Consider the following 24635-nt stretch of genomic DNA (forward strand, 5'->3'; position numbering starts at 1 on the left):
CATTACTGCCCAATAATTCTCAGCAGATAATTTCTGCTAACCAAAAGTATGGGCTCAAGATCATTTAGCTTCTTTCTTTCTTTCCTTTCCTAAACATATTTTTATATTATTCTTTATTTTCCTTTAATTCTCTGAAGTATCCATTTTTTTCTTGCCAAGGCTAACTCTATACTTAAAGTTTGGAACTGTCTCCCTCTCTCCCTTCCCAACCTGTTCTAGAAAAAGCCATCTTTTTCACACCCAGACACCCACATACACACTCATACACACAGATAGATAGATAGCTTTAGATTTAAATAGAGATATATCTATATACACATCTATCTGTTGGTCTATCTATCTATCTAACTATCTAAATTTTTGTAAAATCATTTTATGCATACTTATGTTTATCAGTTCTTTCTCTGGGAATGGGTACATCTTCCTACAGAGGCATTTTGTAGTTGATTTGGATTTTTTTCTTTTTTCTTTTTTTTCTTATAACTTTTTATTGACAGAACATATGCCTGGGTAATTTTTTATAACATTATCCCTTGCATTCACTTCTGTTCTGACTTTTCCGTTCCCTTCTTCCACCCCCTCCCCTAGATAGCAAGCAGTCTTATACGTTTTAATTATGTTATAGTATATCCTAGATACAATATGTGTGTTCAGAACCGAACAGTTCTCTTGTTGCACAGGGAGAATTGGATTTAGAAGGTAAAAATAGCCTGGGAAGAAAAACAAAAGTGCAAACAGTTTACACTCATTTCCTAGTGTTCCTTTTCTGGGTGTGGCTGATTCTGTCCATCATTGGTTGATTTGGATATTTATAACATTCAGAATAGTTTAGTTGTTCACAGTTAATTCTTGAACAATAATGTTACTGTATACATCTTGGTTCTGTTCATTTCACTTTTTATTATTTCATGTAGTCTTTCCATGCTTTTCTTAAATCAACCTGATCATCATTTCTTACAGCATAATATTATTTCATCATAATCATATACCATAGCTTGTTTAGCCATTCCCTAATTGATAGGCATCCCCTTAATTTCCAGCTTTTGTAACCAGAAGAGAGCTATTACTTATATTTTAGAACATATAGATTCTTTTTCCTTTTTTCCTGATTACCTTGGGAATTATATCTAATAGTGGTATTATTTGGGCATAATTCTAGATTGCTCTTCAAAATGATTAGATAAATTCATAGTTTCACTAGCAGTGCATTAGTGTATTTGATTTTTCCACATCTCCTCCAATATTTGTCATTTTCCTTTTCTACTATTTTTGCCAATCTAATAGATATAAAATGATATCCCAAAGTTGATTTCATTTGCATTTTTCTAATCAATAATGATTTAGAATATTTTTTCCATTTAACTATATATAGTTTTGATTTCTTCATCAAAAAAAGTGCTGTTCATATCCTTTGACCATTTATCATTTGATGACTTATTCTTACAAATTTGGTGTCTTATGTATATTCAAAATATGAAACTTTTATACGAGAAATTGTCTTTAGATTTCCCCCCTAATGTTATGCTTTCCTTCTCATCTTGACTACATTGATTTTATTTGTACAAAACCTTTTAAACATAATGTAATAAAAGTTATCCATTTTACATTTCACAGTGCTCTCTATCTCTTATTTATTCTTAAGTTCTTCTCCTGTCCATAAGTCTGATACATAATATTTTCAAAGTTCTAATTTGCTCATGATATCTCCCTTTATATTTGGGTTGTGCATCAATTTTGACCTGATCTTGGTAAGTGGTGTATGATATCACTCTATATCTAGTTTCTGCTAGACTGCTTTCTAGTTCTCCTAAAATTTTAACCAAATAGTGAATTTTTATCCCAAAAGCTTAACTCTTAATGTTTGTTAACATAAGGTTACAATAATAACTTACTACTGTGTATTACTATATGTCTAATCTGTTCCACTAATCTACTTTTGTATTTCTTACATTACATTACATATTCCAGATAATTTTGATAATTATTACCTTATGATATGGTTTAAAATCTGGTACTATTTAATCACCTTCCTTTACTTTTTTTCCTCATTAATTCCTTTAATATTTTTTATGTTTTGTTCTTTCAAAATAATTTGATTTTTGGTAGTTTAATTGAAATAGTGTTAAATAAGTACATTAGTTTAGGTAGAGTTGTCATTTTTTATCATATTGACTCTGCCCATCCATGTCCAAAGAATATTTATCCAATTATTTAAGTTTGACTTTATTTGTGTAAAAAATATTTTATAATTATTTTCATGTAGTTCTTGGATTTGTCTTGACAGGTTTACTCCCAGTTATTTTTTTGCTGTCTGTGAGTCATTTAACTGTCTTTTGTTATCTCTTCTTGCAGAATTTTATTGATGGTATATAGAAAGGCTGATGATTTACATAGATTTATCCTGCTACTTTGCTAACATTATTGTTTCAACTTACTTTTTAGTTGAATCTCTAGGATTTTTCAAGCTTATCGTATCATTTGCAAAAAGAGATACTTTTATTACCTTATTGTCCAGTCTTATTTGTTCACTTTCTTTTTATCTGTTGTTGCTATTGCTAGTTTTTAATAGGAATAACCATAGTATTTTGTCAAAAGCTTTTTCTGCATCTGTAGATACGATCTATTATCTTAATAGCTTTCCTTATGTTAAACCCTCCCTGCATTTCTGATATAAATCTTGTTTTATCACAATCTATAACCTTTGTGATATATTGTTGTAGTCACTAGTGTTTTATTTAGAATTTTTGCATCCATATTTATTAGTGATCTTATACTCTTAATAAAAGCATTCTTGCAAGAATAGGTGCCTACCCATGACACACCTTTGAAATTCTAAAGGCAGCATTTTATTTCCTATCTTGAAGCACAAATCCCTCCCCAGTTCCCCATTATTTGAATGTTACAGAAGTTACCAGACATGAATCTCCACCCCTCATTACATAGCCAATACCTGTCCCAAATGGGCTTACCTTCTAGAAAGAAGGCTTGGAAGGTAACAGAAGGTGGGCAAAGAACAAAAGATTCTTTGCTATTCCAATGATAAAAGTCAGAATCTTCCTCCAGGGAGCTTGCATTCTTTTGGGGGAAGATAATCTCTACCCTTAATTATTCTTTGATGTTCTTGTGGGTTTCAATTTTCTAATTTAAATTTCACTTTTCCAATTTAATTTTCATAACTATAGAAGCCAAATAAATGCCCATCCATTTCTCACAAAGAACATATAGGATAGCAAGGAAAAGACAAGTTCCCCTGGGGAAACTCACAGTTATTAACCAGGAGAAAGAAAATACTCCATGAGGTAGGAATATGTCATGAGGCCTGGGTATGCCATTTACTGGCAGATTAGATCTAAGGGAGAAGTTTAGCAGACTAACCAGAGTTAGCAATAGCTTCCTTATATTGGAAGGAGAGTGGGCTTAGTCCTGAAAAGCACTTAAGCCTTTTTCTTTGAAGTCTGACAAAATGCTTTGAATATATTATCTCATTTGATCTTCATAGCAATCCCTGAACTCTAGTACTCTTATTAATAAAGCACACTACTTCTTGCCTTCTCTTAAAATTTGTTTTTATCTTTTTCAATGTTTCCCTCTTCTACTGGTTAGTTATTTCTCCCTCAAACCTGCTCAAGTTTTATTTATATTTAAAGGAAAAGCAAAAACTATTCCACCACTTTTGTTCTTCCTTCTCTCTCCTAAGCACTTGACTTCTTAAAGAAGTAGTATATAGTAGTAGTCTCTCTAAATTCTCTACCCATTTTTCAGTGCCTTGTGATATAAATATATCCTAATGACTTAGTTGAAACTACTTTCTCAAAGAACATTATTGGTCTTCTCACTATTAAATCCAGCCTTTTCGATTTCCATTTTTCTCAACCTTTCTTTGACACTATTGACTACTCCACTCTTAGAAATTTTCTTCTTTGGCTTATTTGGTACAGTATTGTTCTGTTTTTAGCCTTGCCTGTGTGTCTGATCACTCATTCTCTGCCTCATCTCATTTCTCTCTTTCTTCCAGTCCTCCAAACATAGGCATTCTCTAAAATTTTAGATTTGGGGCTTCCTTTTTTTCTATAGTGTTAAAAAATTAATGTACTTTGTAAACCTTAGATATTAAAATGTCTGCTATTCCACATATTTTATATAGTAACAAAGGCCTGGAATCAAATCCTGATGCATGAATGTAGTGAAATGTTACAATGATATAAAAAAGGATATAATGACTATATAAAGAAACATGGGAAGACTTTAATGAATCAAAGTAAAGTAAGTAGAATATGTAAAATTTACATATACATGTGTATAATGACTATAATTTAAATGGAAAAGATAGTAGTTGAAACTAAATGCTATAAAATTATAATTACCAAGATTGGTACCCAAAAAGAGATGAAAATATTCTTCCTTTTCTTCTTTGAAGAGATGTTATTTGAGATATGGAATTCTGAATAAAATATTATATTTGGTTAGTATATTGGTAATTTTTTTGAGCTCTTCTTGTTGTTCACTTCTTTATGAGGGATAGTGTAATCCTGGAGAAACTGAGGCAAGATAGAAATTAGAGGGTTTTAATATTTTATTAGTGGAGAAGTTGGACTGGCAATAGCCAGCCGGCTTGGATGGGACTCTTGTCTCAAAGTATCCAGCAATGAGCAAGTAATTCCAGAGATTTTTATAGGTCTCCAGCAATCAGGGAAACAAAAACAAGGGGGATGGGGAGCACTGGTTGAGTGGAAATTCCAGGAAAGATCATAACTCAGTTTTGACAGGAGGTAAGGAGGAAGGATTATGAATTCTGATAAGAAGATGGTCAAGCAAGAATTAAGAAGTCTGGGCCAAAAAAAGTAAAGGCATTTGAGGTAAACCATCTGGAGTTTTATGACTCTTTGGAAGGGGTGGGGTGGGTTGCTGTAATGTACAGACTAGCTCTCTGGAGGACCTCGGGATCAGCCTGAGTTCTTGGTCATAGTGGAGGAGTGAAAGAGGCAGGAGACTCACGAGGATGGATTGTCGGAGGTGAAGCCAGAGTTGTCTTTGTGTCAGTCTGTGGCTGAGAGACTCCTTCCCATTCTTCCAAGCCCTTAAAGACTTCAGTAGGATTACATCACTACAGCACACTGAGCATACACCAACTGTTTAGGAGAGCCATTACATCACCATATCACATTAAGTATATGTCTAGAGAACCATTATTTCACACTGAGTAGGTGCTTAACAATAAGCACCCTGCTGGCCTTGATTCAAGTACACCTTTTCAGAGTTCCCTACAGGTTGTCACCAGGGAAACTGAGGCAGAACAATTCAAAGAAACTGAGACAGGAAAACTGAGGCAGAACAATAGTTCTGTGGTAAAATAGGAGAGAAGCTCAGACTATATTAGCAAAAATCTAAGTGATGTATAAACAAAAGATAAACATTAAAATTAAAAATAAACCAAAAAGAAAGTTATTACCATCATTTCCTCCAGATTTCAGGCTGTAGCTATCACCAAATCACAGCTGACCACTAATTCTAGATATTTCTAGCTTAGTCATTTTTTCAGGTACTAGGCATGCATTGTCAGTTATCTGTTAGTCATCTCTATTCTGCCTGAATGCCCAGTCTTTCCAATTCAGCATGTTTAAAATTAAATTCTTCATCATATCTATTCCTCCTTTCTTCCTTATATACAGTAAAACCACCACCATTCTTGTCATCATTTAAAACCTTGGTATTATTTTTAACTTCCCTTTTCTTTCATTCTTACATTCAGACAGTTGCCAAGTCTTTTGCTTTTACTTTGCTGTCCCAATTCCTCCTTTTGTCTTTAACAATATGACTCACATCTTTACAATATATCATCCATTCATTATTCCCCTATACTTTGTACATTCTACACATTGTCTGTATTTCAGCCACACTGCACTATTCACTGTTCTTTCAACCTTTCAAACTTTTTCTGCTCAAGTGCATTTGATTGTGTCCTCTATTGGACAAGTCTTGCTACTAACTTTCTTTTGAAATCTTACTCTTCTTTTGTGATCCAGTTCAAAATTCATCTTCTGGAATCTTTACATGTAACATAAACATGGCCCTAAACTTGAAAGGAGCTGACGAGCCTGACTTAGCTTTGTATTCCCTCTAGTTTGTTTAACACCACATTTGAAGCAGAGTGGATATCAATGTCCCTTTTTTGAATAATTGAGTTGCATACTAATCTGTAAAAATAAATATTTGATGATAGGCAATGGGGACAAAAGAAAACATTCACAGCAGAGATGGGTAGTCTTAAATAGTCTTAACTATATAGCATTTTTAAAAGTAGCATGCAAGATAGAAATACTTTTATTAAATATGGTTATTCACACCTGACCTTTTATTTAATATTATGTAATACATTTCACTAAAATGAATTCTTAGTTTTGATTTATTGTGTTAATATTATTTATAATTTTTTTTTCTAGATATCCAAGATTGGTGCCTTCTGCTGTGGCCTTAGTTTATGCAATCAGCATACAATCATACTTTATGTGTTGTGCATTGCATTGTGGGTTCTCTTCCGACTTTTTAAAGAAATGGTAGGTGTTTAAATCTTGTAATATGGTGCAGATGAAAAATTTTTTAAAGGTCTTATTTGGGCTTAACATAATTAGGGGGCAGCTAGGTAGTGCAGTAGATAGAGTGCTGGGCCTGTAGTCTGGAAGACTCATCTTCCTGACTTCAGATCTGACTTCAGACACTTACTAGGTGGATGACCCTGGATAAGTCAATTAACTTTCTTTGCCTGTAAAATGAGCTAGAGAAAGAAAAGGCAAACCATTCCATTATCTTTGCCAAAAAAATCCCAAATCAGGTCATAAAGAGTCATTTATGACTGAAAAATGACTGAACAACAACAGAAACATAATTATCCTTAAGAAATCAGAGAACCTGAGTCCATGACCTTTCCCATGGGAAGAATAATCTTGATCGTTTGTACAAAATAGAAATAATCATAATCCCTAAATACATCAAAATATTTTTAAAGGATTTATAAAAATTATACAACATTGAATGTATCTCCTAAAGAGGTCAAAGACAAAGGGAAAAGAAGTTTTTGTTATGTTTTGTTTTGTTTGTTTGTTTGGTTTTTTGAGGCTAGAGTTAAGTGACTTGCCCAAGGTCACACAGCTAGGAAGTGTTAAGTGTCTGAGACCAGATTTGAACTTGGGTCCTCCTGAATTCAAGGCTGGTGCTCCATCCACTGCGCCACCCAGCTGCCCCAACAACTATTTTTAATATTTGTTGTTGTACTAAAGAACTGGAAACAAAGTGGTGGCCATCAGTTGGGAAATAGCTAAAACAAATTAAATAGATGATAAAAAATGATGGCTTCAGAGACATCTAAGGAGGGTTATATTAACTGATGCAGAGCAAAATGAGTTAAACTAAGAATGCAATGTAAACAGCAGTTACAGTAACATAAAGGAAAATGGCTTTGAAATTTTTAAGAATGCCAATTAATGCACTAACCAGTCATGAATTCAAAAGATTGATGATGAAGCATGCTTCCTTCTCTCCTTAAAAAGGGGCAGTGGATTAGAGATGCAAAACGAGACACACATTTTCAGTTACTAGTTTGTGGAATTTTTTTTGTTTGATTCTTCTTATTTGTTACAAGGAAGAGCTAAGAGGCAAGATGAGAAAAAGGGAAGTAGGGAAGGCAGTTAGTGGGTAATGGATTATTGTCAGTCCATCAGGTATTTGTTAAGCACTTGATATTTGCCACACACTATGCTGGGCTCTGGAGATACAAATATTGAACGTTCTCTATTCTCACTGAGCTTATATTTTAAAGTTGAGAAAACAAAAATACACAATTATACAAAGAATAAACATAAAGAGAATAAATACAAATATGGAGTAGTGTAATAAAACATGTTTTGGGAAAGTGAGTCCCTATTGGCAGAATCAGGAAAAGCTGCAGAAAAAGGTGGTGTTTGCACTATATCTTGAAAAAGGGATTTTTTGAGGTAAAGAGGAAGAGCATTCTAGGGAGATTACTAGTGCAAAGGAACACAGATGGGAGATCAAGATGGAGTATCCTGTGAGGAACAGAAAGACACTTTGATTTAACCATAGAATCCTTGAAAGTGAAAAATGTAATATAAGGCTAGAAATAATTGAATGTTTTCTTAATTTTAAAGTATCCTTTTCTTATTCCTATTACAAAGCCTTGATCACACTGGAAGTTTACAGGAGGGACTATATAGTTTTATTCATGTTTGTAGTTAACATGTTTATAGCCAGCATTTATGTAGTGCTCTTGGGTTTGCTTGCTAAGTGCTTTATAAACATTAAAGTGGGAGGCAGATGCTACTATTATCCCCATTTTATAGATGAGGAAACTGAGACAGTCAGAGGGTTAGTGATTTGTCCACTAACATAGCTAGTAAGTATCTGAGTCTACATTTGAATTCAGGTCTAGATCCATCAGCCTATATACTTTACTATAATATTAGGTATTAATATTAACTAATGATATTTTTTTTTGCTTTATTGTAGTTTATTTTTAAAAATTTACATACTTGTTCTTTCAGTTTTCTTCTGATACTTTTCACATGGCACCTTAGTAATTATAAATATTAAATATTCTCATTACATTGTTTTATTATCTTTGTGTGTGTGTGTGTGTGTGTGTGTGTGTGTGTGTGTGTGCGCTTTTTGGGACAATTTGGTTTTTTCCTTTGGAGGAGGGAGAGTTATAGAAGGATCCAGGCCTGTAACTGCAGAATTGAGGAAGCTTCCTATTCATATCATTATTTGTTCTGAAATTTATAATTTTAGAATACCCTGAAACAATGAAAGTTTAAAATATTCTCCCCAAGATCACAAGTCATTGTTTTTCAGAAGTAGGATTTGAACTCAGGTATTTCTGATGCGAGTTTAATTTCTAGGTTGGTTACAAGCATCATCTTCCCTTGTGAAAATGGAAACAGTTTAACTTTGTTGAATTCCTTATGATTTCTCTTTCCTGTTTACCATTCAATACTTCTCTTGAGTCTTATATCTGAAAGTCAAATTTCCTATTCTGCTCTGATCCTTTTATCATAATACTTAGATACTTTTTCACTAAATGTCCATTTTTTCTACTGAAGGATTATACTCGTTTGCTATGTCAGTGTTATTTGGTTGAAATCCTAGTCCTTGCCTTCTGAAATATCATATTCTAAGCCTTTTGATCCTTTAATTTAGAAATTACTAAATCTTTTATTATTCTGACTCCTGATCTTTGAATTGTTTCTTTCTGGCTGTTTGCAATATTTTCTTCTTGACCTGAGAGCTCTGTAATGTTCCTGGGAATTTTCACTTTGGGATCTTTCAGAATGGTGGTGATTGGCAGTTTTTTTTTTTCCAATTTCTATTTTACTTTCTAGTTCTAGAATATTAAGGTAGTTTTCATTGATAATTTCTTGAAAGACGATGTCTAAGCTGTTTTTTTGTTTTGTTTTGTTTTGTTTTGTTTTGTTTTGTTTTGTTTTTTTGATCATCACTTTCAGGTAATCTAGTAATTCTTAAATTGTCTCTGCTTGATCTATTTTCTAGGTCAGTTGTTTTTCTAAAGAGATATTTTACATTTTCTTCTATATTCTTTTGATTTTAACTATCACTCTTTGCAGATGACATGATGGTATACTTAGAGAACCCCAAAGACTCTGCTAAAAAGCTATTAGAAATAATTCAGAATTTTAGCAAAGTGGCAGGATACAAAATAAATCCACATAAATCCTCAGCATTCTTATATATCACCAACAAAATGCAACAGCAAGAGATACAAAGAGAAATTCCATTCCAAACAAATGTTGAGAGTATAAAGTATTTGGGAATCCATCTACCAAAGAATAGTCAGGAATTATATGAGAAAAATTACAAAACACTTGCCACAAAAATAAAGTCAGATTTAAATAATTGGAAAGACATTCAGTGCTCTTGGATAGGCCGAGCGAATATAATAAAGATGACAATACTCCCCAAACTAATCTATTTATTTAGTGCTATACCAATCAGACTCCCAAGAAACTATTTTAATGACCTAGAAAAAATAACAACAAAATTCATATGGAAGAATAAAAGGTCGAGAATTGAAAGGGAACTAATGAAAAAAAAGTCAGAGGAAGGTGGTCTAAGTGTACCTGATTTAAAGCTATATTATAAAGCAACAGTCACCAAAACCATTTGGTATTGGCTAAGAAATAGAACGGGGAACAGATTAGATACAAAGGACAAAAAAGGGTACATCTATAGCAATCTAATCTTTGACAAACCCAAAGATACCAACATTAGGGACAAAAATTCATTATTTGGAAGAAACTGTTGGGAAAACTGGAAATTAGTATGGCAGAAATTAGATATGGACCCACACTTAACACCATATACCAAGATAAGATCAAAATGGGTCCATGATTTAGGCATAAAGAATGAGATCATAAATAGATTAGAGGAACAGAGAATAGTCTACCTCTCAGACCTGTGGAGGAGGAAGGAATTTATGACCAGAGGAGAACTAGAGATCATTATTGATCACAAAATAGAAGAGTTTGATTACATCAAACTAAAAAGTTTCTGTACAAACAATACTAATGCAAACAAGATTAGAAGGGAAGTAACAAATTGGGAAAATATTTTTAAAAGTAAAGGTTCTGACAAAGGTCTCATTTCCAAAATATATAGAGAACTGACCCTAATTTATAAGAAACCAAACCATTCTCCAATTGATAAATGGTCAAAGGATATGAACAGACAATTCTCAGATGATGAAATTGAAACTATTTCCACTCATATGAAAAAGTGTTCCAAATCACTACTGATCAGAGAAATGCAAATTAAGACAATTCTGAGACACCACTACACACCTGTCAGATTGGCTAAAATGACAGGAACAAATAATGATGAATGTTGGAGGGGATGTGGGAAAACTGGGACACTGATACATTGTTGGTGGAGTTGTGAAAGAATCCAGCCATTCTGGAGAGCAATTTGGAACTATGCCCAAAAAGTTGTCAAAATGTGCATATACTTTGACCCAGCATTGCTGTTATTGGGATTATATCCCAAAGAAATACTAAAGAGAGGAAAGGGACCTGTATGTGCCAAAATGTTTGTGGCAGCTCTTTTTGTTGTAGCTAGAAACTGGAAGTTGAATGGATGTCCATCAATTGGAGAATGGTTGGGTAAATTGTGGTATATGAAGGTTATGGAATATTATTGCTCTGTAAGAAATGACCAGCAGGAGGAATACAGAGAGGCTTGGAGAGACTTACATCAACTGATGCTAAGTGAAATGAGCAGAACCAGAAGATCATTATACACTTCAACAATGATACTGTACGAGGATGTATTCTGATGGAAGTGGAAATCTTCAACATAAAGAAGATCCAACTCACTTCCAGTTGATCAATGATGGACAGAAATAACTATACCCAGAGAAGGAACACTGGGAAGCGAATGTAAATTGTTAGCACTACTGTCTATCTACCCAGGTTACTTATACCTTTGGAAGCTAATAATTAATGTGCAACAAGAAAAAGGTATTTACACACATATATTGTATCTAGGTTATGTTGTAACACATGTACAATGTATGGGATTACCTGCCATCGGGGGGAGGGAGTGGAGGGAGGGAGGGGATAATTTGGAAAAATGAATTAAAAAAAATATTCTTTTGATTTTGCTTGATTGATTCTTGAAGTCTCATGGAGTCATTAGTTGTTACTTGCCCAATTCTAAATTTTAAAGAATTATTTTCTTCATTGAACTTTTGCATCTACTTTTTCATTTGAACAATTATATTTTTAAGGAATTCTTTTCTTCAGTAAATTGTTATACTTTTTCCATTGCACCAATTCTACTTTTTAAGGTTTTTCTCTTCATTGGATTTTTGAGCTTCTAAGTCCCCCCCCCCCCCAGTACTTTTTGTACCTTTTTTTTACCAAGCTGCTAACTCTTTTCTCCATGATGTTTTTGCGCCACTGTCATTTCTTTTCTCTATTTTTCCTTTTATCTCTCTTATTTGATTTTTAAAATTCTTTTTAAGATCTTTTGAGACCTGAAAATAATTAAGATTTTTTTCTTTGATGCTTTGAATATAGCAATTTTGACTTTGTTCTCTTCTTTGGAATTTGCATTGTGGTCTTTCCTGTCACCCTAGTGACTTTTTATGGTCAGGACCTTTTTTTGTTGTTTGCTTATTTTTTCAAATTATTCTTGACTTTTAGCTTTATATTTAAGTTGGACTCTTCTTGGTCTAGAGGGGACAATGGCCCAAGATTCAGGTTTTTTGTGCATCTGTTTTCAGAGCTAGTTTTGGGGGTTAGTAAATTTTCAGTTCAGAGAGTTGTGTTTACTATTCTTTTGGATTATGCTCTGGTCCATGAGCAACTACAAGCACTCTTTTTTCACCTTGGAACTGTGACCAGGATTCTCCTTCCTTTGTGATCTCCGAAGTTGTCTCAAGGTGGAAACTTGTTTTATCCCATACTTTGTAGGGTTTGCCACCCAAAAACTTGTTTTGAGGTATACCTAAAAATTTGTTTTGAGATATTAAAGTTGTTTGAAGGGAAATTTAGGAGAGTTAAGGTGAGTTCTGGCCTTTACTCTGCTACCTTGTCTCTGCCTCCCTCCTTTCTTAAATAACAGATGTTAGAAGCAGAAAGAAATCATTGTATCCACCATTCTAGGAAGAATTAACATATTTCATTACCAGGGTTATTTGAGGCTTTGTATGAAGATCTATCGTTATCTAGATTATTGGCCAATTTATTTGTTTCCTTATTCACTGCCTATTCCAGAAGGAAATTATATATCCTATTTGTTAAGTAACTATTTTTAAAAACTGTGAGACATTTTGATAAAGCTGTCCTTATATTCCTCATTTAACATTTTATATATTTTCATTATTGTTATACTAAATGTTTTATTTTCCACTATAGAGTATTCAATTGATAATGATAATGGGAATTGTAATTATTTATTCTACACAGGTAAAATTTGATTGTGAGCTCCTCCAGAGTAAAGATTGTTTTGTTTTTGTGTTCCCAGTATTTAGCAAAGGACTGGGTAGATGGTGTAGTTGATAGCATGTTGGGTCTTGAGTCAAGAAGATTTGAGCTCAAATTTGGTCTCAGACACTTACTAACTGTGTGATCCTGGGCAAGTCACATCATAACCCTGTTTTTGCCTCAAATTTCCTCATCTGTAAAATGAGCAGGAGAAGAAAAAGGCAAACTACTCTAATAGCTTTGCCAAGAAAACCCCCAAATAGAGTTACAAGGAGTTATTCATGGCTTAATAAGTGTATAACAACAATAAAGTGCTTAATACACTGATTATCATATATTAAGTGCTTGACAAAGATTCAGAGACTAAATTTGAGCCTTAAGTTTGTTCTTAAATGTGAATGTCCCTCTCTCCTTTAAAATGAAACCTGAATCTTCCAAAAGAGTCATTATAATTTTTGAAAATATCCAACATTTGAACTTTTCAAATTTACCAAGGGATATAACTCTGAGCTATTCTTTGCAAAATCTTGTGGATTGTTTCCTTTATTTTAGAATATAGTTTGGTGAGGAAACATATTCTCTAAATTTTTAAGTACAGTTGGTCTTCAATATCAGAGAGGATAATTGTTACCAAAAAAAAAAAAGGCAAAATAAAGTTAACTTTAAAACTTAGATTGCTTCATAAAAAGTGGTTTTAAAAACAATTATTTGAGGCTTGAAAAATGAAAATTAATTATTGAAATAGGGTATTTTTAAAATCTTATATATTTTTTAAAAAATGAAGTGTTTACAATTATAATTATTTCTATTTCTTATAGTAAACAATTTATTGTGGTGGAGGTATCATTTGGTATGGTTTTGAACAAAGGCATATGATATAACATCCTTCAAGTTTTATTTGACTTTCTCAGCAAGAACATATATCATATTCTGTGCACAAAGTAACAGCAGTAAGATGATCAGCTGTGCTATAGCTCTTCTCAGCAAAACAATGATCTAAGACAACTCTGAAGGATTTATAATGAAAAATGCTATCCATACCCAGAGAAAGAATTGATGGGATATGAATACAGATTGAAGCATACTTTAAAAAATTATTTTTCCTAAGGGTTTTTTTTGCCTGTGTTTTCTTTCATAATATGACTATTATGGAAATGTTTTGTATGACTACACATATATAACCTGTATTGAATTGCTTGCATTCTCAATGTGGGGAATGGGGAAAGAGGAAGGGAAAGAATAGGCAATTTAAATTTTCAAAACGAATGTTCAAATTATTTTTACATGTAATTCAAGAAAAGTAAAATACTAAATACAAAATCCAACCACATACCAAAAAAAAAATGTTGAAAGCTATTCCAGGGGTTTACCAATTTTTCCCAAGGATTTTTTTTTTTTTAAGTTATTCTTTTCCCTCTGTCTCACCCTCTCTCCCTCCCTTCCTTCCTTCTTTTTTTATTTTTCCTTAAGCCTAAGATTAATCTACAAACATTTAATGAAATGGGCTAACTTAGGCAGGAATAGGTATTTAAATGCAATTATTCCCCTAGAACTTCATCTTTTCTCCTTTTCCATATCTCACTATCCCTTGATGTTTCACCCATCTTCATCTTTACACTCTAGTCTCTGATAAAGAGGTACGTGACCGCTTCTCACCAATATCAACTTCTATATAAATATAGTTAATCTTATCTTTTCCACTCATTATTCTCATAATTGTCACTTTCCCCCCCAAAAAATTCATTAAATCCTACCTATAATTTCCTCCTGCATTCCATCTTTTTAGGTATCTTTCCTGTTTATCAAACCTTTTAAAAAGTCTGTCTATATTCTTCATCCATATCTTCTCCTTTCACTTTTCTAAATTCTTTGTAATTTGGCTTCTAAATTTATTACTATATGGAAACCACTTTCTCCATAGGCATCAGTAATCTCTTATTTGCTAAATCTAATGGCCTTTTTTCCATTCTCTTTTTTCTTGACCTCTCCTAACATATAACAGTGTCTGTTCTCTCTTTTTAGATACTTTCTCCTTTCTGTGTTTTCTCAACACTGTTCCTAACTTTTTCTTCCAATCTCTTGAATGAACCATCAATAATATGCTCCCTAATTGGGTATATTTGAAGACTGTATTCTGACCCCTCTCATTTCTTTCTACTCTTTTTTTTTTTTTTTTTTTTTGGTAAACTCATTAGTTCCCACAGATTTAATCATTTCTATGCAGATGACTCCTATATCTATATATCTTGGATATTTCAAATTGGATATCCTTTAGATATCTCAAAATTAAATTTTACAAATTAGAATTCATTATCTTTTCCTAAACCCATCCTTTTTCTATATTTTCCTGTTGAAGGCACCACCATTTTTCCTGTGATGGAGGTTCACAACTTCAGTGTTAGCAACATCTCTCCTTCACTAACCTTACATATCCAGTAAGTTTCTAAATCTTTTTTCTTCCTCCATAATATCTCACATCTACCAACCATCACCCTCTTCAGCCCTTATCACCTCTTGTCTAGGTTATCACAGCTGTTCTTCCTGCCTTTAATCATGACTTCCCCTAATCTATTCTCCATATAATTGCCAAAGAGATTTTTCTTATCACATTTCAGACCTTTAGGATCAAGTATAAATTCCTTGGCATTTAAGATTCTTCATAATTTGCTCCTTATTCATTCATCATTCCTTCTTTGTTCTCTAAAGTGCAGAATTTCATTCTGTTCCTCCCATGTGACATCTCAGCTCTTTTCTCCATGTCTTTGCATTGGCTATTTCTGATGCCAGGAATGCATTCTCTCCATACTTTGCTCCATGGAATCTCTGATTTTCTTCAGAACTCAACGGAAATGTTATCCTCTACAAGAGGTTGTTGTCTTAGCCTCTTCAGTTTCTCCACAAAGGTTACCTTATATTTGTTTTGTGGAGTAAAGAAAGGCAGGGACTTCTCAAGCTGTCCCCTAAATCACTCCACATTCCTTTAAATAATGATTCTAAACAAATGTTAGAGCATCAGAACACACAAAAAGACAGAGTAGAACAATTTCCAGTCAAAGACAACTTAGAAGGTCAGCAGAAATGGTCTGGGGCACCAGGGTGGGAGTCAGCATCTATTTCCAGTGCAGATTGCAACAATGTAGCCCTGGTCTCATCTGTATGACTTCTCTCCTCTTCCCTCTGCCTCCAATTTATCTCACTCCCAGTCTGCAACACCTGTGTCAGCAAAGGCTGTCTTGCAACTCATTCAAGATGTTATAATCCACTGATGTGGAGGCTCTCAGAGAATTGACTGCCCCTTAACAGTAAGAGCCATTCTCCAATTTATAAATGATTAGAAGATGTGAACTATGCTCAAAAGGCTATAAAATCATGTATATCCTTTGACCTAACAATATCACTACTAGGCATGAATCCCAAAAGAGTTTTTCAAAAAAAGGAAAAGGATCTATATATACAAAATATTTATAGCAATTCTTTTCTCAGAGCAAAGAATTGAAAAATGAGGGGATGCTCCTCAATTTAGGAATGGCTGAATAAATTGTGGTGTGTGATTATGATGGAATACCATTGTTCTATAAGAAATGAGGGACAAAATGCTCTCAGAAGAACCTGGAAAGGCCTCCATGAGTTCATGCAAAATGAAATGCATTATCTACAAAGTAATAGCAATGTGGCAGGATGATCAGCTATAATATTTTTGCTATTCTCAGCAATACAATGATCCAAGACAACTGTGAAAGACTTAAGACAAAAAATGCTATCCATGCCCAGAGAAAGAATTGATTATGTCTGAACACAGATTGAAGCATACTTTTCTATAAACTTTATTTTTAAGGCTTTTGGGGGGGAGGAATATAGGGAGATCTGCGTTTTCTTTTGCAATATGACTTTTATGGAAATGTTTTGTATAACTTCATACATGCCTTCTCAAATTGCTAGGGAGGAAGGAAGAGAATCTGGAATTCTTTTAAAAAACAAATGTAAAAAAGTGGTTTTTTTGTGTGTGTGTAACTATATCTGTGTTATCTTTGTATCTATCTAGGCGAAGGAAGGAAAATATATTAGAGGTAGACAATAGGTAGCAGAATCTTGATAGATTAATGGATATGTATTTAATGAACCTTGGAGAGAGGTTACTGAGTTTTAATGTTCTTGGTTGGGTTTTGTGGAGGAATTGGGGGCATAGCCAGATGTTAAAGTCCAAGTCCTTTATTGCCTCCTTGCCAGCAGCTGGGTTAGCTTTCTTAAAGTCCTTCAAGAGTCTTGGTTTCAGTAGAAAAGCTAAGGAGGAGAGCCTGCCACCACAGGGTGTGAGATGGGATGAATGAATCTGAGTCCAAGGGCTTGTGCTTCAGCCTCCAGTCTGCTTGTCTTCCCTAACTCTAACTCTGGCTGAGGCTCCCAGCTTATATGCTCTATACTGAGTATAAACCAATCATTATATCACTAGGAAACCATTATTTGTTGTAAGATTAAGTCAATCATAATGAACTTAGAGAACTATTAAGCACCATGTTAAACTAGACAACCATTGTCTTTATTAATTCCACTGACTTACCACCTTGTAAGAATCCTTGTTTCAAGTTCAGAGTTCTGGCCCATAACACTGAGTGATAGTAGTTTTGACAACTTTCTTTTGTTTGTCATCAGTCCTTCCCTCATTAGAGGGAAGTTAAGTTCATTGAAAACAGGAACTATCTCTCTCTCTTTTCATATTTGTATTTTCAAACTTAGCATTGTGTCTGATTCATAGTAATAAAATAAATGTTAATTAACTATTAAAAAAGCTTATTAAAAAAGCATATAAATTCTTTCAGGACAGGGACTATTTTGCTTTTGTCTTTGTAAATGTGACTGGTATGTAGTAAGCTATTAATGAATGAATACACATTATTAACAAATTTTCTAAGTAGCTCATTCTGCTTTTCAATGAGATTTCAAATGGAGGTATTGTGGTACAGTTAGATAGTTAACCAGTCTTAGAATCCAGAAGACTCTTTACTACAACCCTGCCACTGATGCATTCTGTCTGTATGACTGGCAAATCACTTTATTTCTGAGAGCTCTAGATAATTCTCTTAGACTTTGTTACAAAATAGTTATTGATTTGCATTGACAGAAGAATTTTTCCGACAGTATAGTACCCCATTCATTGCAATCATAGATTCAAAACAAAAAAATAGTCTTTAGAGACTTAGATAATGAATAGTAAGATAATGAGAATCCTCTGTATATCAAGAAAATGCTTTAAAATTCACTTTTAATACCCGATAGTAATATATGGTGCTTATTTAATGCCATATAGTACTTTATATATTATTGGTAAGAAAAGTTATTTTTAAATATTAAAGGCAGCTAGGTGGTGCAGTGGTTAGAGCAGGAGGACCTGAGTTCAAATTTGACTTCAGACACTTAACATTTCCTAGCTGTGTGATCCCATGGGTAAGTCACTTAACCCCAATTGCCTCAGCAAAAAACAAACAAACAAATAAATAAATAAATAAAGATATGTATATTAAAGGTCATTTCAAAACAATAGAATAATGTAAAGACTATTTCTTACAGTGTCAATTTACATGAAGAATTTACTATAGCTACCTAAGACATACTTGTAGTGGTATTCCATAAGTTGAATATGTTATATAATTGTGATAGAGAAAATGAACCCTCTCTGTTGCTGATGAAGACAAAGAAGTATACCAACACTGGAGGGACATATTCTGGCATTTGTAATACAAGTCAACAACACTTAATCACTTCAAAGTGGGTTATCTCAGCTTTGCAGAGCTTCAGCCATTTATATGTATCATGACATGATTTAAATATAAAAAATGCAATGAATATGATGATACTCATGATACTCTTTTCTGATGTCATTTGCTTCACTAAAATTTCACCCAGCTATGCAAAGAAGAGTAGACTGATGAACTTTTCTTAGTAATACATAGTAATTGAAAAGTTTAACAAAGTAATTTTGTGGTGACTTACTTGAAATTGGGAGATCAGTTCTATCAATATATTTCATATTTTTCTTGGTGTGTTCTTAAAGAATTAAATTAAACATTTCTAATACAATTTTATGTGTTTTGACACAGGAACTCTCTCTAAAACATTTGCTAAAACTGAGTCTATTCTTCTCTGCTGGTTTTCTACCTTATCTCTACCTGCCTATCTCATCCTACCTCAATCAAGCTCGTTGGACCTGGGGAGACCAGACAACATTTTCAGGATTTCTGACCCATTTTTTAAGGGAAGAATATGGAACATTTAACCTGGTAAATTTATTATTTAAATTCTTTAAAAATGAAATTCATGAGAGAACTTAGTTCAGTTTTCTACCTGGAAAGTGATTAGAAAAATCACATTTGTTAGACTTTTCATATGACATGAATAGGATGTGCCTTTGAGGGTGCCTTAAAAAGAAATGGAATCATACTCCACCTTTTGTTTTTTTATTTTTTACTATTGAAGTAGAATAATATTTTCAGAATAACAAGCATTAAAATGACTTTGCTGCCTAGGAGTGGAAACAACATTTCAGTAACTTTAGCAGTAGGTGTCACTGTGAGCATTGGGTTTATGAATAAAACTATTATAGAAAGTTGAAGAATATATCCAATATTTTTGGTTACCCTGATTGAATTATGATCATTCACAATTTTATTTGTGCAGTGTGAATGGGTGATATTTGGTCTAAAACTAGATAAGGTATTTTTTGATTGAAAAAAGATATGTGTGTGTGTGTGTGTGTGTGTGTGTGTGTGTGTGTGTGTGTGTGTGTTATGTAGTTCCTATTTTTGGAGAAAATATGTTTTTGAATGAGTTTAAAGGAATCAGTTTCACCAAAATAACTATTAACATGTACCATATATAAATTAGACAGTAAGGGGGAAAAAAACAATGTAAAGTGAAATTATAGTATGTTTAATATATGAAAATTAGAAGATTAATCAGTAATCTCATTGAGAGACTATTTTAATTAGGATGAGCAGGATAAACACTTACTAATTCCCCTGTGCAAGTGGTCAATATATGAAATGTCATGCTATGGAGTAGTTCTGGTTATGTGAAAATGTTAATTGAGGTTCAAGAAGAATTTAGAAATAGAGAATGAAATTCACTTATTGCTTATGGAATCTGTAATTATATAGCAACAAGCATAATGGAACCAAAGATATAAGAATTTATATTGGAATTATCTATAAAAGTATAGATAGATAACTAGTGAAATTGTTAATTAACTCTTCCTTCTGGAAACATTTCATTTGGTGTTAAATGTATGATTTAAATCATAGAAAAACATATTTACAATTGAAAGATACCTTAAAGGTAATTTCACCCAATTCCCTCATTTTAAAGACATGGACGTGTCCAGTATAACACAAATAATAATGCCAGATGATACTTTGGTCATTATTTTCTGAAGTTTTTTTTAAAACATCATGGCAGCTTATAGAACTATGATTTTTAAAAAAATACTTTTTTAAGATTATAAAATAATGATTTTGAAAGATAAAATCTATTCTATGTTTTAGATATATTATTCTTACATTTAAAAAGCTAGAATATACTATAGTTTAATACATATATATCTCATTAAATGTAACTTTCTCTCTTATGACAGGCCAAATCTGAAATAGGATCCAGTATGTCTGAAATATTGCTGTGAGTAAAAAATATCTGGAATAACTTTTAAATGCATTTTCTGTTATTAGAGTTTATTTACTAAAACTTGTCAGGATTGTTGGTTTTCCTTTGAGGAAGTATCATTCGACTCTGATATGTATTTCTACCTTTCCTTGTTTCTTTGTATATTGATATTTGTTCTTGAATAGAAAACAAAGCATAGAAAGCAGACAAAAATTTTCTGAGAGTTGTATACTAAAACATGAAATTAACTGTTTGCTGCAAGATGATCCAAAATGGAATTTTTGGAAATAACTTCTTTCTTGTCCTAGACTTTTTGTAATGACTTTTCTTTAGAAATTATTATTCAGACATTTTATCTATAAAAATTTAAACAAATGTTTTCATATAATTCATTTAATGAGCTGAATTTTAAAAATTCTTCAGAGATTCATTTATTTATGATTTCACAATATTTTCAAGCTATAGTATATTTAGAAATAGAAAAAATTCTTCTTGACTTATGTATTGATTAATATCACTCCTTACAGGCAGCATTGTAGGGCAGGACTGTTAAACACATAGCCAGAAGGTATCTGCAACTATGGCCAAACCAGATTAAAATGCAATTGGTAAATATTTAACAAAATAAATGAATATGCATTAAAACATAGATAGGGTTAATTTGTGGTTTTCTAAGTCACTATGTGGCCACCAGGAATCCTTATGTAAGGTTTGGTGCCTGACATTTCTCTTTTGGTTTGGCACCGTTGATGTAGTAAATAGAAAGCTAGTCAGTGGGGTTCATGTGTCACCATGGACTCAGGGTGACTTTGAGACTGGGCAAGTTACTTAATTTCTCAGTGATCCAGATAGAACTTTAAGACTATAAATTGGAGAGCAAATACTAATTTACATTGGTCAGGGGAATTTTCTCATCTGTATTTCCTTATATTGGTAATATCAAAGTTACAGTAAAAAAATCATCCTTATTAGAACCAAATTACAATTCAACCACTTGCAATTTATTATTATTTATTTATTTATTTGCTGGGGCAATTGGGGTTAAGTGACTCCTCCAGAGTCCCATAGCTAGGAAGTGTTAAGTATCTGAGACCAGGTTTGAACTCAGGCCCTCCTGACTTCAGGGCTGGTGCTCTATTTACTGCTCTATTTACTGCTCTACCTAGCTGCCTCCAACTTGTAATTTATTTTTTCAACAAGTATTAAGATTGACTAAATCTTAAGCTACAGTACTTGAAAAAGGGACTTGTTGAAGAATAGACAAATCAAGACTACTTGAAATCTATCTTGTCCTACAGAGAAATAGGAGAGGAAGGAGATATTAGAGGCAGAAATGGAAGGACTGATAGAAGGGACAATGAATTGGGGGAGGTAGTGGTTAGAAGCAAAACACTTTTGAAGGGAGAGAAAGAGTAATGGGAAAATAGGATAAAGGAAAACACACAGTAATTGTAATTGAAAAATATTTTACAGCAACTTTTTCTGATAAAGGTCATATTCCTTTAATATAGGGAACTGAGTCAAATTTTAAGAATCCAAGTCATTCCCTTAATAAATGGTCAAAGAAAAAACACACAGTTTTCAGAAGAAATCAAAACTATTTATAATCATATGGGAAAAAATGCTCTAAATCACTATAGATTAGAGAGGTGCTAACATTTGAAACAACTCTGAGATACCACCTCATATCTATCAGTTAGCCAAATATAACAGAAAAGAAAAATGACAAATGTTGGAGAGGATATGGAAAATTGAGACATTAGTACACTGTTGGAGTTGTGAACTGGAGAGTAAATTCTGTTTTGGAAAGTAAAATGGAACTATGCCTAAAGAGTTGTAAAACTGTAAATATTTTGACCCAGCAATATCACTACTAGATCTATATCTCAAAGAAATTTTTTTAAAAGGGAAAAAGATATAGATATATTGATGTTCATCAAATGAGGAATGACTGAACAAATTGTGGTATATGATTGTGATGGAATATTATTGTACTATAAAAAACGAAAAGTGGGATATTTACAAGAAAACCTGGGAAACTGTATATGAATTGATGCAAAGTGAAGTGAGCCAAACCAGGAGAACATTATATACAAAATCAGCAATATTGTATGATGAGATAATGACTTAGCTATTCTCAGTAATACAGTGATCCAAGACAGTTCCAAAGGCTTATGATGAAAAATTTAGTCCATCTCCAGAGAAAGAACTGATAGAGTTGGAATACAGAAGGAAGCAAATCTTTTTTTAACTAATTAATTATTTATTTATTGCTGAGGCAATTGGGGTTAAGTGACTTGCCCAGGATCACACAGGAAGCAAAAAAAATTTTTTTAAATTACTTTTCTTTCCTATTTGGGGATATGTGTTTATGTTTTCTTTAATAACACAACTATTATAGAAATAGGTTTTTCTATGACAACATGTATAATTTATACATTTTTCAAATTTTTTGCCTCCTCTGGGAGGAACTGGGAAGGGAAGCAAGGAGAGAAGTTGGAACTGAGAAATTTTTTAAATGAATGTTAAATTTGTTTTACATGTAATTGGAAAAAATAAAATATTTAAAATAAAAAATTAAATATCATATGAAAAAGAAAAATGTTCCTATTCACCTTTATTCTTTTAATTGAACTATGAATCTAATAGTATTATTTAGTAAAAATATGAGGAAATGTCTTTAATGAGAGAAAAGAAAAAAAATAGCTTGTCATTATTAGTAGTTATTTCTGTATATTATTTATTTAGAGGCAAAGTATATTATTTATTTAGAGTTGGAAAGGACCTTAGATACCTTTTATAGTCCCTTCATTCCCCTGATAAGGAATCCCTATCCCCAGAGATATTAAATGATTTCACTCAAATGTCCTCTTCTGCTAAGGAAATAAACATCCAAGCCATCTGTTTGCTTTTGATCCATTATTTGTTTATTTTTCTTTCATTCAATAGACACTTACTTTTGCCTACTATACACAAAACACTGTGCTAGGTATGAAGGTTGATACAAAGATACATCTTGTATAATCTCTGCACTGTTTACAATTTAAGTGACTGTACTTTAGCTCCCAGTTTTTTCTAAATCCTTTCCTTAATTTTTTGAGAATTCCTTTCCCCTTCTTTTTTATCTGTTTACATTTTCATTATATTATAAATATTATGTCTTTATTCTCTTAATGGCTCTATTACTTTATTTTTCATTCTTTATTAGTTTATCTCAAAAATATTGTCAGTCTCTGTGTTCTTCCACTTTTTTCTTTGCCTTGATTATATGGCATCTGGAAATAAAAACCTATATTGGCTTGGAGAATCATTATATGAATTATAAAGAACTATGGCATTATGGAATTACATTGCAATTAATTCTTAGGCGTACAGTATGATAATGTATTATGAATGTGTATACTTAAAGCCTTATTAGTAGAAAGAAAAAAAAATCTTATACCTAGAAAGAAACCGCAAGATTATCTTTTGTGTCAGATAGTTACCTGAAATAAAAGAAAGATAAAAGATAATGAAAATCTAATGCATTCATTGATTGGTTGAGTAAAAAAAAGAAAATAATAATAATAATAACTCTGGGTACTAAATGTTCATATGAATTAGAGCATTGAGGAGGAAGATTCCAATAATGTAAGAGAAAAATCTTTCATTATGCTAGAATTTAATCATATATCTTCTATTCAAGCAAATTATATTCCTTCTTAATTCATATCTCTACATTGTAATCCTTGACAAGGAAATTAATGAATCTAAGCTTAGACAAAGATCATCTTTCAGAACTCCCATTTAAGCAAAAGTTCTTCAGAAATTTTTTTTGAAAACTTGACCCCCATTCTTTTTGAAGAATACTTTGAAATGAACCTTTATGGTGGAATCAAAATAAAATTATCTCATGGTAGATAGGCCTAAGATTGATTAACTAATATATGCATGAGAAGAAATTGACAGAAAAATTATCTCTAGAAAGAAATA

At 32.5% G+C, this 24635-nt stretch overlaps 1 protein-coding gene across 1 annotated transcript in view; it reads left to right on the forward strand.

Moving 5' to 3' along the window:
* Positions 1–24635, forward strand: part of TMEM260 (transmembrane protein 260) — a 109820-nt gene that overhangs the window by 71036 nt on the left and 14149 nt on the right. Inside the window, exons 5-7 of the mRNA XM_074290210.1 lie at positions 6441–6554; positions 19109–19288; positions 20638–20678. Of these exons, the coding sequence (XP_074146311.1) occupies positions 6441–6554; positions 19109–19288; positions 20638–20678 (335 nt within the window). The remainder of the gene's footprint in view (positions 1–6440; positions 6555–19108; positions 19289–20637; positions 20679–24635) is intronic.

This window comes from Sminthopsis crassicaudata, chromosome 2 (assembly GCF_048593235.1).
Source record: "Sminthopsis crassicaudata isolate SCR6 chromosome 2, ASM4859323v1, whole genome shotgun sequence".
Taxonomy (NCBI): Eukaryota; Metazoa; Chordata; class Mammalia; order Dasyuromorphia; family Dasyuridae; genus Sminthopsis; species Sminthopsis crassicaudata.